We start from the raw sequence: 12,847 nt of genomic DNA, 5'->3' as shown, positions 1-12,847 counted from the left end.
GGAGGGAGAGAGAGGGGCGGGTAAAGAGGGAGAGGCAGACAGTAAAACAGTGGTAGTCGGCCACCCCCTCGGCCGCCATCCGCCCTATCCCCTGAGTCAATAATTCCGCTCAAATCCGGCCTTGTTCAAGGCGTGAGTCCGGGCCACACAGGTAGGCCACCCAGGTAGTTCCTCCAGGCGCACACTGGGCCAGAAGACCGGTGGAGGCGGACAAAACACCAGCCGCGTTTTGAGCTCCAGAGTCGGTAAACAGGACTCGAACCGAACGTGTGACCCCACCAATGGATTGCTCTCCGAACGAGGAATCCATGGGGTCACACGTTCGGTACGAGTCCTGTTTAGTGACTCTGGAGCTCAAAACGCGTTTTGTCCGCCTCCACCGGTCTTCTGGCCCACTGTGAGGTGGCCCCTCCAAGTGGACGCCCAACAAGGCGTCGCGTGAGTCGGAGGCGCCGGAAAGACAGGAAACGAAAGACGGGGCCGTGTGGATGGTGTGGATACGGATACGTCAGCAGCGGCCGGCACACCGGCACCGAGTGCCAAGATGCCCTGGCCAAGTGGCGTCCAGGGAGCCCAGCGAAGCCAGCGGACGGCGTGAGGGATGCGCTGCAGAAGAGGGGAGGGGGAGGAGGAGGAGGCCACAACCCGGTACCTGGCGGCAACACCTACGGTACTCCAACCAAGGGGCAGGGACTGTTCTCTATTCTCTCCCTCTCTCTCTCTCTCTCTCTCTCTCTCTCTCTCTCTCTCTCTCTCTCTCTCTCTCTCTCTCTCTCTCCTCTCCTCTCTCTCTCTCTCTCTCTCTCTCTGCTCTGCTCTCACACACACACAAACACTTCGACACTGCTTCCACGGCCTCTGTATCTCGAGAACAACTTGTCTCCCTGACAAATTCATCCATTCAATAATGAAGTGATATGCTAGTGAGCCCCCCGGGGTGCAGTTGCTGGGCCTTCCCCCCCTCCAGCCTCTAGCTCCCAGTGTGATGGACGACCTTGAGTCGGGAGCGTCGCGATCGCTGGGCCGCCCCGCCCTGCTCGCCTTGTTACAGTGCAGCGTGCCTACGCAGCCTGCTTACAGTGTAGTGCCTCGCGTTTTTGGCGCGCGGCGCCGCGGAGGTTGCCTACACTGCATCCTGGCGCCAGGGCCTTGCATCTGGTTATACTGCCGGCCGCGGCGCGACGTCGCCGTCCTCAAGGCCATCCCAAGGCCGTGCAGGCCGTCCGCGCCGCGCGTGCAGGCCGCACAGTGGGCCAGAAGACCGGTGGAGGCGGCCAAAACTCTAGACGCGTCCCCAGCTCCAGCGTCGCTAAATGGGACTCGAACCGAACGTGTGACCCCACCAATGGATTCCTCGTTCGGAGAGCAATCCATTGGTGGGGTCACACGTTCGGTTCGAGTCCCGTTTAGCGACTCTGGAGCTCAAAACGCGTCCGGGACTTTGACCGCCTCCACCGGTCTTCTAGCCCACTGTGCGTAGGGCGCCTCGGTGGTCACGTGGCGACGGCGTGGCGACGCACTGGGAAACGATCAGTGTGCCTCCACTTTTACGGCTGGAGAGGGTAATTCTGCCTTCGGGAAGCGACGCGCGGCGACGACCGGCCGCGTGCCCAAAAAGGTAATGTTATTTTTTTTTTGAAGAGGGTGAAATTACCTTTTTTGCGGCGAGGCATCTTAAATTTAACGTAAAATAGATTTTAGGATCATGGATTAAAATGTGACCTATGCCTCAAAGTGGGCCCAGGAATCTCGTGTGGAGTTGGTGACCGGACGACTTTTCCCGATTTTCGTCGTGCGTGATCGGCCCTCTTTCTTGTCATCGCTGTCCGAAAACCAACTAGCTGGATCAAATCGACCTTTTTTTTTCTCTTTTCCGTCCATTTCTTTTTTTTTTCCAGCCGTAGGCCGAGAGCCTTGGCCTAGCGACGACGACGCACGCACGTCGGTTTGGAAGTGGTTCTCGTTTCCTCCGGTATTTCCTCGGTACTCTCCCCCACCCCTCTTCTTAGTTTTACACACACACACACACACACACACACACACACACACACACACACATACACACACACACGCCAACTCTTCGCGCTGTCCCCCACATCCATCGCCAACTCATCCGTGTCGAACGGCAGTCATAACTCGCCCGGCCCCGAGGCTCCAGCGCGGCTCCAGGGCGGCTCCGGCCCCGCCATCAAGCGCACAGTTAAGACCCTGCCCCATCCGGGCCAAGTTTTTCCTGGAAGGCCTCGACGGGCGTTTCGCGGAATCTCGCCGCGACGCCGCGCGCGCGCGTGTGTGTGTGTGTGTTTGTGTGTGTGTGGTGTGCGCGTGTGTGTGTGAGGGTGAGTGAGCAAGGCAGCACATCTTGCATACTTCCAGGGGCAAAGTACGTCTACCTTTAGACGGTTGGTTATCTGGGCGATATGGAACGGAACACACACACACACACCCACAGACACACAAACACACAGACACAGTATCAGCTGAAAGGGACCGTCCCTTCGAAATCATAGGGATTTTTTCCCTTGGGAGCGCCTACTGCGACCCCTGCCATCCAAAATCGTGTCAAAAACAGCAACTTATTTTTCTCTTAATTTTTCTGGCGCGTGTAGTTTAAATTTACCACGATTCGACTTGTCAGAATTTCGCCTGCTGCCAAAGTACGGTTCCAGGCAGTCCGTCCCGGTTGCCAGGACGACGGCGGCCTGCCCCAACGGGGCCAATAAAGGGAGAGGGCAGTGGCGCGTCGTGGACATGGCAAGGCAGGGCGGGTTCGTTGACTGGAGCTGTTATTGGCGTGCGTAAGGAGGTCTGACTGAGTCCGCGCTCAGATTCCGCCAAGCGGACAGACAGACAGACAGACAGGCAGACAGACAGACCGACAGTGCGGTATGGCCAGGCCTCAATTGGCGCAATCAGGCAGCCTCCGGCTGGCCGCCTCTGGCTGACTGCTCGGCCTGCAGAGAGTCGTTTTCGTCGCTCCGTCTCTCTCGCACATATACGGTACGCCCCATGAGCGCGAGAGAGACGGAGCGACGAAAACGACTCTCGCTTTGGCGCTGCACTTAATTAAGCAAAGGAGCCGTTTGTTGTTATTCCAAACGCGGGGGGGGGGGGGGGGGGGTGTCCGCTGAGCCGATGGCTCGCCGCGGCGAGGCCATGAAAGAAGTCGTAATAACGGAGCGTAATTTTAATGATTTTAGCCGGTTTAGCAAGCCGCCCTCGTAGCAGCGTATAGCCAAGCGGGGAGAAGGGAGAGATGCAGTTTTCTGTTCTTTTCTTTTTTATTTGTCGTGGTGGCTTTCTGGGAAAGTGTCCGCCATTTTTTTTCCAAGTATGGTACCCGACTTTCGTACCCACTAAACGTAACGCAAATTTTCACTATTTTTTTAAAAAATTCCTTTTTTTAGAATTTCTTTTTTAGTCTCCAGCTTACAACGTGGGCTGCAACCTGCGCAACAAACTTTTTTTTTGAAAGTTGGTACTACTGCTTTTCTGTTCCAGCACGTGGGCTGCAACCCCCGCAACAAAAGTTTTTTTTTTTTTTTTTTTTGAAAGTTGGTACTACTGCTTCTCTGTTCCAGCACGTGGGCTGCGACCTGCGCATCGGGTCCCGCAAGACGGTGGACGCGTGCGGCGTGTGCGGCGGCGACGGTTCGTCGTGCGCCACGCCACTGTACCACTGGGACACGGTGCCCTCCTCGCTGTGCAGCGAAGCGTGCGGCGGCGGTAAGGAGACTTCTTAAAAGTTCAAAAATTAAAATCAAAATAAAGTAACTTTTGCAATTTAAAAAAAAAATCTGGCTCTCCAAAAATTTAAAATTTGGTTCTTAATTTGATTTTTTTTTAAGTTATAAAATTTGGTTCTAATTTTTTTATACTTCTTCTTTAAACTTAAAAACTTGATTCTGAGAAATAAGAAAAAATATTCAGAAAAAAAGGTAAACATTTGTAGCAATGTTTTTAAAAAAATGTGTTGTTTTTGTGCAGGGTACCGCAGCGCGTCTCACGTGTGCAAGAACAGAGTGACCGGGCTGGAGGTGGAGGACGCGCTGTGCGACCAGACGCGGCGGCCGGAGGGCGAGGTGGAGCCTTGCAACACGCACCGCTGTCCCGCCAAGTGAGTTTCTAATCCCCTTCCGTCGTCGCACAGTGGGCCAGAAGACCGGTGGAGGCGGACAAAACTCTAGACGCGTTTTGAGCTCCAGAGTCGCTAAATGGGGCTCGAACCGAACGTGTGACCCCATCAATGAATTGCTCTCCGAACGAGGAATCCATTGGTGGGGTCACACGTTCGGTTCGAGTCCCATTTAGCGACTCTAGAGCTCAAAACGCGTCCAGAGTTGTGGCCGCCTCCACCGGTCTTCTGGCCCACGGTGCTTCACCGACAGCAGCCCCCGCGCATTTCGGACAAGAAGTCAGAAACTGGGCACAGCGAATCGTAAATCAGACACGTCTTGGCGTGGTGATTCGCAGCGATTCTCGGCGGTTCGCACGAGCCAGAAGAAACGGCTCGTAAATACTACTGTGTCCTGTCTCTGTGATTGGCCGGCAGGAACCATAAACGATACTGCTGAGTCTGCGCGCCGGCCTTCGGTACAGTGGGAAACGAAGTGGCGAAGCAGCGTCTGGACTTCGGCACGCGAGCTAAGAAAAGTTGGCTGTGGAAAGTAATTTAGTTAGCCCGGGCCGGGGTGCCGGGGCACACAGTCTAGTCTCGCGGCCCAAGTAAATAAATAAATGAGCCCGTCTGTGGCTCTCCGGGTGTTGCCGCAAATCCCAATGCGTATTCGCTTTAGTTTTCGCCGGAGGGTAGTTGAGAATAGTCTTCCAGAATGAAAAATGACGCTAATAAAATGTGGCAAGGTTGGCGGTGCTGAAAGTGTCACAGGTGTGTCAGTGACGTGTCACATTAACAGTGGTCGCCCCTGGAGGCAATATGATGGGGAATCGCGGCGTGTTCGCTAGGCCTTCTCGCTGCACGTGCTCTCTCTCTCTCTCTCTCTCTCTCTCTCTCTCTCTCTCTCTCTCTCTCTCTCTCTCTCTCTCTCTCTCTCTCTCTCGCACACTCATACACATACGATAATCATGTCACTGTCTGTCCGTCTCTGTTTCTTCCTCGTGCAATATCGGTGGTGACGTGTTGATGTGCACGCGAAAGGGAATAGCGATGAGAGAGACAGAGAGGGGGGGGGGGGGTGTCTCTGAGGGGCGCATTTTTTCACACGTCAACTCTCCAGCCGTGGCGGTGGTAGACCGTGGAAGACGCGGGGGTAGCTCCGTCTGAATGGGATGGCTCCTTCTCCCCGTCTTGGGGAGAGTAATCACCACCTCAGTGTTGCCACGCAAGCAGCGGCAAGCAGGCGAAAGCCCAAAAATCCCCGCGATGCACCGGCAGGGCGGCCAACCACAGTGGGACAGGGGACCGGTGGAGGCGGCCAAAACTCTAGACGCGTTTTGAGCTCCAGAGTCGCTAAATGGGACTCGAACCGAACGTGTGACCCCACCAATGGATTGCTCTCCGAACGAGGAATCCATTGGTGGGGTCACACGCCCAGTTCGAGTCCCATTTAGCGACTCTGGAGCTCGAAACGCTTCTTGCGTTTTGGCCGCCTCCACCGGTCTTCTGGCCCACTGTGCCAACCCGCGCCTGCCAGCCAGACACACCTTCTCGAGAGCCAAGCCCAGACATTGCCTCGTTGGCAGGCTGAGGTTGGCAGCCCTTGTGCAGCGCGGCAATGTTTTTCTGCTTATGTGGTGGCATCACTGCGCCAGCGCCAGGGTTGTCGATTTAAACTTAAAAAAAATTAAACTGTGACCGCAGTTGGGCGGCTCGCAGAGCAGGAAGGACGGTCCCAGGACGGACAGCGTGTCCTGTGGGAAGGGCTGGTCGTGATTTGCAGCAAGGTAGTGATGCCATTTATCACAGTGAAGCAGGCAGAAGCTCCCGGAGTCCTCGAGGAATGTGGTGGCTTTGCGTTGCTTCGCGTTGCTTCGCGTGCCGCTTCCCCTTTCTTATTTCCCTGTTGTTGTTCCCCCTTTAAGTCTAGACCCGCCCCGACTTAACTGCCGCGCGGCTTCGGCGGCCAAGTCGCGCAGCGGCGCCGGTTCAAATCTCAACGGGGACTCAATTTTTTTTTTCGCTTTTTTTTTCAGGTGGATTGCCGAGGCCTGGGAGATGTGCTCCGTTTCCTGCGGCGGCGGTGTCCGGCACAGGGACGTCTACTGCGCCGAGGTCATCAGCGGCAACCTCACCAAGGTGAGTCACCACCATTTTGTTGTTGCGTCGCGATTTTGGTCGTTTTGTCGCTTTCGTGTGACTGACAGGCCTAGCGGTGCCCAGGGGCAAGCCCAGGGGGGCGCCGGAGGCACTGGAAGGCTGGAAGGCGAGCCGTGTTCTTTGAAACCACTTCCCCGAAGATAGATAATTCGGAATCGAAATAATGGCCCTGCCACTCGGAGCCGCATCAATATTCTATTAAAACTTTGAGGGGGAGGCTCGACCCATCCCCCCCCCCTTCCCCCCTCCGGGTGCAAGCCCACAGGCCCACTACGGCCACGGCCTACAAGCACGTCACTCTGCTGCAGAGCCATTTACATAACGCTGCAACATTTTCCTCGCCTTTGTTTCCCTTTCAAAAAAAGGGAGGGGGTAGAGGAAGAAGGCGGGTTTTGAACCTTGGCCATGACTCCCCCAAAACGATTGGCGGCACTTTGCGAAGGTAGTCGAGTGGAGCGGATTGTCGTCTGGACTGGAAGAATCGACAGGCGGGCCTCTTTAGCACCGGGAGGGCGTGGCGGGGGGGGGGGGGGGGGGGGGGGGGATGCGGGCCTGGCAGGGCCTTACCTCCCGGAGTCACGCCACCCCGTGTTAGTGCATGCAGTGCCGCGGATCGCAGTGGAAGGGGAGGGAATCCTGCGGGAAGACGAGCGGCGATCCTGCAACATTCAGACGGGAAAACGGTGGATATACGCGGAGGGTTGGCCGCGTGGGTTAAGGCACCGGTTTTTCGATTTCGATCCGCCGGTTCAAATCCCGAAAAATTTTTCTTTTTTTTTTCTTTGTCAGGCGGCAGAGTGTAGGGACGAGCTCCACGTTGAACTGCTGTGATGAGTCGAAGGTTCCTTGTGGGAAGTAAGGGGAGGGGGGAGGGGCCAAGGTGGAGGGGGACGTGTTGCAACCCGAACCAATTCATCCGAAACCGCAACACAGGCACGCTGAGTGCTCTAATGGAAAGGAACGCCCCTTCTCGCGTGCATTACAACGCGTGTCCATTAATCACGTAACGTCCGTTTAATTACGTAACGCTCCTTTTTTGTGGGGGGGGGTCGGCCATCGGCAAGGCCTTCGGCGGCTCGAGTGCGTGGCGGTCAAGTCGACCCGCCTCGAGATCTCGTTCTCGACTCGCGGTGCGAACTTTGCTCTTCGGCGGCCCACTGGTTACTTCCCCGGCGATGCATTATTTAGGCGGGGCATCCCTGCATCCACACGCGCACCGCCGGAATGACAAGGGTTCGACTCCCGCGTCAAGTGAAAAAAATCCACTCCACCTTTTTTTTGTTTTTGTGTTTTGGGGGCACGCGACGTGCTTATTTTATACGAAAAGTGACCGCGGTCGCCGGGACCGCCGTCTTGCGGTCGAAGTGCGAACTGCACGGCGGGGGGGGGGGGGGGGGGGGGGTGAGAACAGAGGGTTCGGGAAAATCGTGCGAAATTCGGCAGGTGATGGCGGAGGGAGGGGCGCCAACAAACCAGATTGATGCACAGACCACCTTAAATCTAAATGAACCCACGGACGGGGTCGGAATAACAATCGAAAGGCGAGGATTCTCAGCCGCGCGCGAGGGAGAGAGAGAGAGAGAGAGAGAGAGAGAGAGAGAGAGAGAGACAGATGTCGACTCACTCCGATATTCCCTTCCCGCCCCGTCCGCTGGGCTGTCGTGCACCATTCTCGCTGCGGCGTCGACTCCGTCAGAAGTGTCACATTTTTTTTCGGATTTTTTTTACTTTAGACAGCGTGGCTTGCGTACCCCTCCTGCCCCCGAAGGAAAAACCCACCTTAAAAACATGACGCCACACTGGACTCACGACGAACAAGACTGTCTCCTGTAGTTCAGCTTCTGCGCGTACGTGAAGCTAAAAATAACTTCATGAAGAAAATTTTTGAAAAAATCATTTATTTTCTTGGCGTGCAATGAGGTAAACCTGATTGACTTTCCTCAGTTTGTGATATTCGGCAGGCTGCCGCACAGTGGGCCAGAAGGCCGGTGGAGGCGGCCAAAACTCTAGACGCGCTTTGAGCTCCAGAGTCGCTAAAGGGGACTCCAACCGAGCGTGTGACCCCACCAATGGATTCCTCTCCGAACGAGGAATCCATTGGTGGGGTCACACGTCCACTCTGATTCTCATTTAGCGACACTGGAGCTCAAAACGCGTGTAGAGTTTTGACCGCCTCCACCGGTCTTCTGGCCCACTGTGCGTTGGCAAGGCAATTGTCTGCGTGTAGTACACGTTCTAATTACGCAGGATTTCCTTCCCCGAGGCCCTGCTGCCGCTGCCCGGGGCACTGGTAGTCGGCTTGTAATGCGAAATCGATTACTGTACATACTGGGGCCTGCCCCCAGCCAGCCCGCCGGGGCACCCCAGCCAGGCGGGTGCCGAGGTGAAGATATTCTGCTTTCAATTTCGTCCTGCAGGGCGAGCCACCGGCACCTCCCTTGGAGCGCGCGGTTTTGTGGTCTGGGCCCATCACACCATCTCTGATGGATTGGCCACCCCGAGGAGCCCCCCTCCCTCCCCTCCCACCGCTCCAACCACGACCTTTCAATCAGAAAACCTTGAGGCCCCGAAGTGTTCCCGGCACGCCACGGCCAGGCCCTGCCAGCGTCGGCCCGGTCTTTAGGGAAGTTTCGACTGTCGAATCTGAGTGTCTTTGGATCGCTGCCGCCTGCTCAGGTGCGACTGCCTGGTGTCACGCAGTCTCTTGGCGAATAAAATGGGCACACTGTCAAAAAAATTCTTAGGATTGAAAGCAGCTACGAACGTACTGTTTTGGCCAAAATTAACTCTTTTCTAAAGTGTATCAGAATTTTTTTTTTTTTTTAGATTTCTGAAGTGCAGCTTTTCCTCGTAGTTGCGGGGCCTCCTGGATCGCTCTGCCCACCAGGGCGGCCAGGGTTCAGGGTTCCCAGAACACTGTATTTATGCACATAACGCATGCAGCCTGATTGCACCGCCTGCCGACCCATTACTCTGATTAAAGCCATGCATTCCCCACTTTAAATTCCAGTGACACCCTGTGTGTTTTACAGCGTTTCCGATTCCGGACGCTCTTGACCGATCCTGGAAAATCCCCCCCCCCCTTTTTATTTTTGTAAACTGCGATCGGGCGGACGGACGGAGAGAGCGAGACGGCGAGTCGGGTCTCTTCCGACAGTATGGAACTAACTTTTGCGGGACTCTCTGCTCTCACAAATGATTATGGAAATTTGAAACGAAATGCGAACGCGCCCGAGCGATGTCGGCCAACCCGCCAAATAAGTCGCAGGTTTTTTTTACATGTTTTTTTTTTTTTTGTTCCGCGGAGCAGAAGACTGCGCATGTAGATGACCCCTGCCGTGGGCTGGCGGGGCGGGGCGGGGCGCGACGAGGGGCTGAAGGCTGAACCCTCGACATCCAAAAGCACTTCCTCCAGGAGCAGCCCAGGAATCGGACTGCCGAGATGAAGCCCCTATCTTTGTTCCTGGGCGCCCGATAGCTCCTGCACCGTTATCGACTCCCTGGAAGGCGCTAATCCCTCTCTAGTTTCCTGGAGAAAAATGCCATTTTTTTCGTTTTTGTATTTCTCGTCGTTTGTTACCATTTTTTTGACGTAATTTTCGTCAAGGGCGGACGCGGGAAAGAGGTTCCCGGGAACGGATTGCTGAGGGGGGGTAAGGAAAACAGATAACACTATCCGCAGAATAAACTGGCAGAGCGATGGAGAGAGAGAGAGAGAGAGAGAGGAGAGAGAGAGGACTGTAAAAGGAAAAGTCCACACGGAAGTCCTTCCCCGGGGCTGGCCCCAGCCGATGGCTCCCCCCAAACAACGGAACAAAAGTCAATTTAAGTCATTCCATATTTCTAATGGATGCAGTCTGCTAGTCTGCTAGACGTCCCCGCTTGCCTTGCCCTTCTTGGCCCGTCACTCCGACGAGAAAGATACGTCGAGAATGCTGTCGACATCAGAAAGAAGCCTCCAACCGAACCACAAATCGGGTCTCTAGATCCCGTTTCTACCGCTGCTGACGAAGCGCCTTTTTCACAGTGTGCCGAACTCCTGGTGGGCGAGGGCGAGGTACTGCCAGTGTAATAACTAGCTGATGGTCTGACGGTGTGCTGAACACATGTAGCGATAGGCTGTGGGGCGTGGGGAGGGGAGGGGAGGGGGTAGGTCTGTTTGCTCAGGACTCAACCCTCCAGGAGGGCGCCTCAGACTGACTCTCTCTCTCTCTCTCTCTCTCTCTCTCTCTCTCTCTCTCTCTCTCGCTCACGCGACGTGCCACCACACCGATAGACGAGGATAGACGAAGTCGGAGTCAGGAAGATATGAGAGAGCCGGGTGCCCGTAGGACAAGGGAGAGACAGAGACGGGGGGAGGGGTGGGGTGAGGGGGGGGGGAGCGAAGAGGGCGCACCGGGGTTCCCCTCTGGTTCAGCCTGTTCGAACAAACTTATGGTGGAATTGTTTTGCATATATTTCCGTCGACGACGTGGCGTCTGCCGTGTTGTTGCGGCAGTAATAGTGGGGGGATAATGACTGGAGGAGCGGCCGAAGACTTGCAACCCCCCCCCCTTTCCCCTCTCCATTCCCCTACACCGCAAAACGCAGCTAGGAGGATGCCCGTGTTTTCAGGCTGCATTTTTGCAACACGATATTGCAGCGGAAATGTGCCACCACCAGTCAATCTACAATGCAATAATTTTTTAAAAAAAGTTTCAAAAAAAAAACTATCATTTGGACTGGATTTGAACCTAGACTTACCGATTGGAAACCAGCTGCTTGACGCACTCGTCCACCAGGCTCTGGCTAATCCACCAGGAACACGTGCTTGAGGAAGGCTCCGCCAAGATTTATTTGAGAAGACTGTACGTCGCGCGCTCGGGGCCCGGGGGGGGGGGGGGGCTGGAACTCCACCAGGTGGAACCGGAGCCACGATTAGGATCTGTTGGCCCGTGCCTCCCTCCGCCGCACAGTGGGTCAGAAGACCGGTGCAGGCGGACAAAACTCGAGACGCGTTTTGAGCTCCAGAGTCGCTATGCAGGCCTCGCACCCAACATGTGACCCCACCTATGGATTGCTCTTCGAACGAGGAATCCATTGATGGGGTCACACGTTCGGTTCAAGACCAGTTTAGCGACTCTGGAGCTCAAAACGCGTCAGGAGTTTTGGCCGCCTCGACCGGTCTTCTGGCCCACTGTGCGCCGTGCCCCTCCACTGCGAGGGGCTATTCATCTGGATATTGGAGGGCTGTGGCTGCATCTTCACTGTCTCGGCGTGCCGGCCTTTGAGCCCAGCCTCGCTGCCGCTTGCAGCTTGCGGCCCCCGCGGCCAGCGCAGCGATGTAAATATGAGAAATTGGTCCGCAAGATGTATGAGAAATCTGAAAGCAGAGGACAAAGTGGAAGGAACAAAGACAGTCAATCAGGGGAATGGCTACCTCTCTCTCTCTCTCTCTCTCTCTCTCTCCTCTCTCTCTCTCTCTCTCTCTCTCTCTCTCTCTCTCTCTCTCTCTCGGCAGTCCGTCTTTGTCTCGCACACGCCTTGGGCTGCTCGGCACTCAACCTTGAGTTAATAAGTCGCAAGACGCGCGCCACGCGAGCAGCGACAGAAGAGTACTCTTCTTGTTTCAGACTGACACCGAGTGCGGTATCTCCGCTCCCACCCTTCTCTCTCTCTTCTCTCTCTCTCTCTCTCTCTCTCTCTCTCTCTCTCTCTCTCTCTCTCTCTCTCTCTCTCTCCCCTCCCAGTGCCTCATCCCCCAGACGCCCTTTGTTTTAGCCGCATACATCTGCATTTGTCTTCACGATTTTCCTATTGTCGCCAAACAGAGTGCCTTCCCTAGTTCTTCGTTCGCCCGTCCCTTCGCTCCGTCACCTCTCTCTCTCTCTCTCTCTCTCTCTCTCTCTCTCTCTCTCTCTCTCTCTCTCTCTCTCTCTCTCTCTCCCGCCTTTGACTACTGACGTCGGCTCCTCGTCTGCCTGCTCCTTTCCCCCTCCACGTTTAATCTTCCGCCGTTTTCTCAATAATCAATCTCTCTCTCTCTCTTTCCCGTCCAAGACAGCAGCTCCCTTTTTGTCTTTTTTTCGTCTTTTTTCCCGTGTAGGAAGTAAGTGTTGCGATTGAGGTCAGTCTGCGGCGGCAGTGTTACGTCACGGGGACCGCTGCCAAGTCAATCGGTGCGGAGTGAGGAGAGTGTGTGTGTGTGTGTGTGTGTGTGTGTGTGTGTGTGTGTGTGTGTGTGTGTGAGTCCTTTACGTAGCTCTGTCTCTCTCGCACTCGCGGGGCGTCCCGCGAGAGACAGAGCGACGAAAACGGCTAGTCCGCTGCTCGCCACGCGCCGCCGCCCCGCCCCGCCACCAGTCCGACTCGCTGACTGCAGACAAGGCTACCTGAAGTACAAACTGTCAGGCTGTCGCATCGTTTGCATATCGCGCGCTGTGCACACTGCGCGGACTAATAATGGAGAGCTCGCGACGAAGCGATGAGTTCACGCGACCTGACCTCACTCCAACTTTGCTCTGCTCTGACCAGAAAACGAAGGCCCCTGAGTTCTCGCGGTTTAAGGCATCTGCCGCCTTTTGGTTAGCA

At 55.5% G+C, this 12,847-nt stretch overlaps 1 protein-coding gene across 1 annotated transcript in view; it reads left to right on the top strand.

Moving 5' to 3' along the window:
- Nucleotides 1–12,847, top strand: part of LOC117644791 (protein madd-4-like) — a 30,239-nt gene that overhangs the window by 1,033 nt on the left and 16,359 nt on the right. Inside the window, exons 3-5 of the mRNA XM_034384410.1 lie at nucleotides 3,582–3,726; nucleotides 3,988–4,117; nucleotides 6,154–6,256. Of these exons, the coding sequence (XP_034240301.1) occupies nucleotides 3,582–3,726; nucleotides 3,988–4,117; nucleotides 6,154–6,256 (378 nt within the window). The remainder of the gene's footprint in view (nucleotides 1–3,581; nucleotides 3,727–3,987; nucleotides 4,118–6,153; nucleotides 6,257–12,847) is intronic.

The sequence above is a fragment of the Thrips palmi genome, unplaced genomic scaffold (genome assembly GCF_012932325.1).
Source record: "Thrips palmi isolate BJ-2018 unplaced genomic scaffold, TpBJ-2018v1 HiC_scaffold_18, whole genome shotgun sequence".
Taxonomy (NCBI): Eukaryota; Metazoa; Arthropoda; class Insecta; order Thysanoptera; family Thripidae; genus Thrips; species Thrips palmi.
The sequence above is the reverse complement of the archived record's forward strand: the minus strand, read 5'-3'. Positions and strand labels throughout refer to the sequence as shown.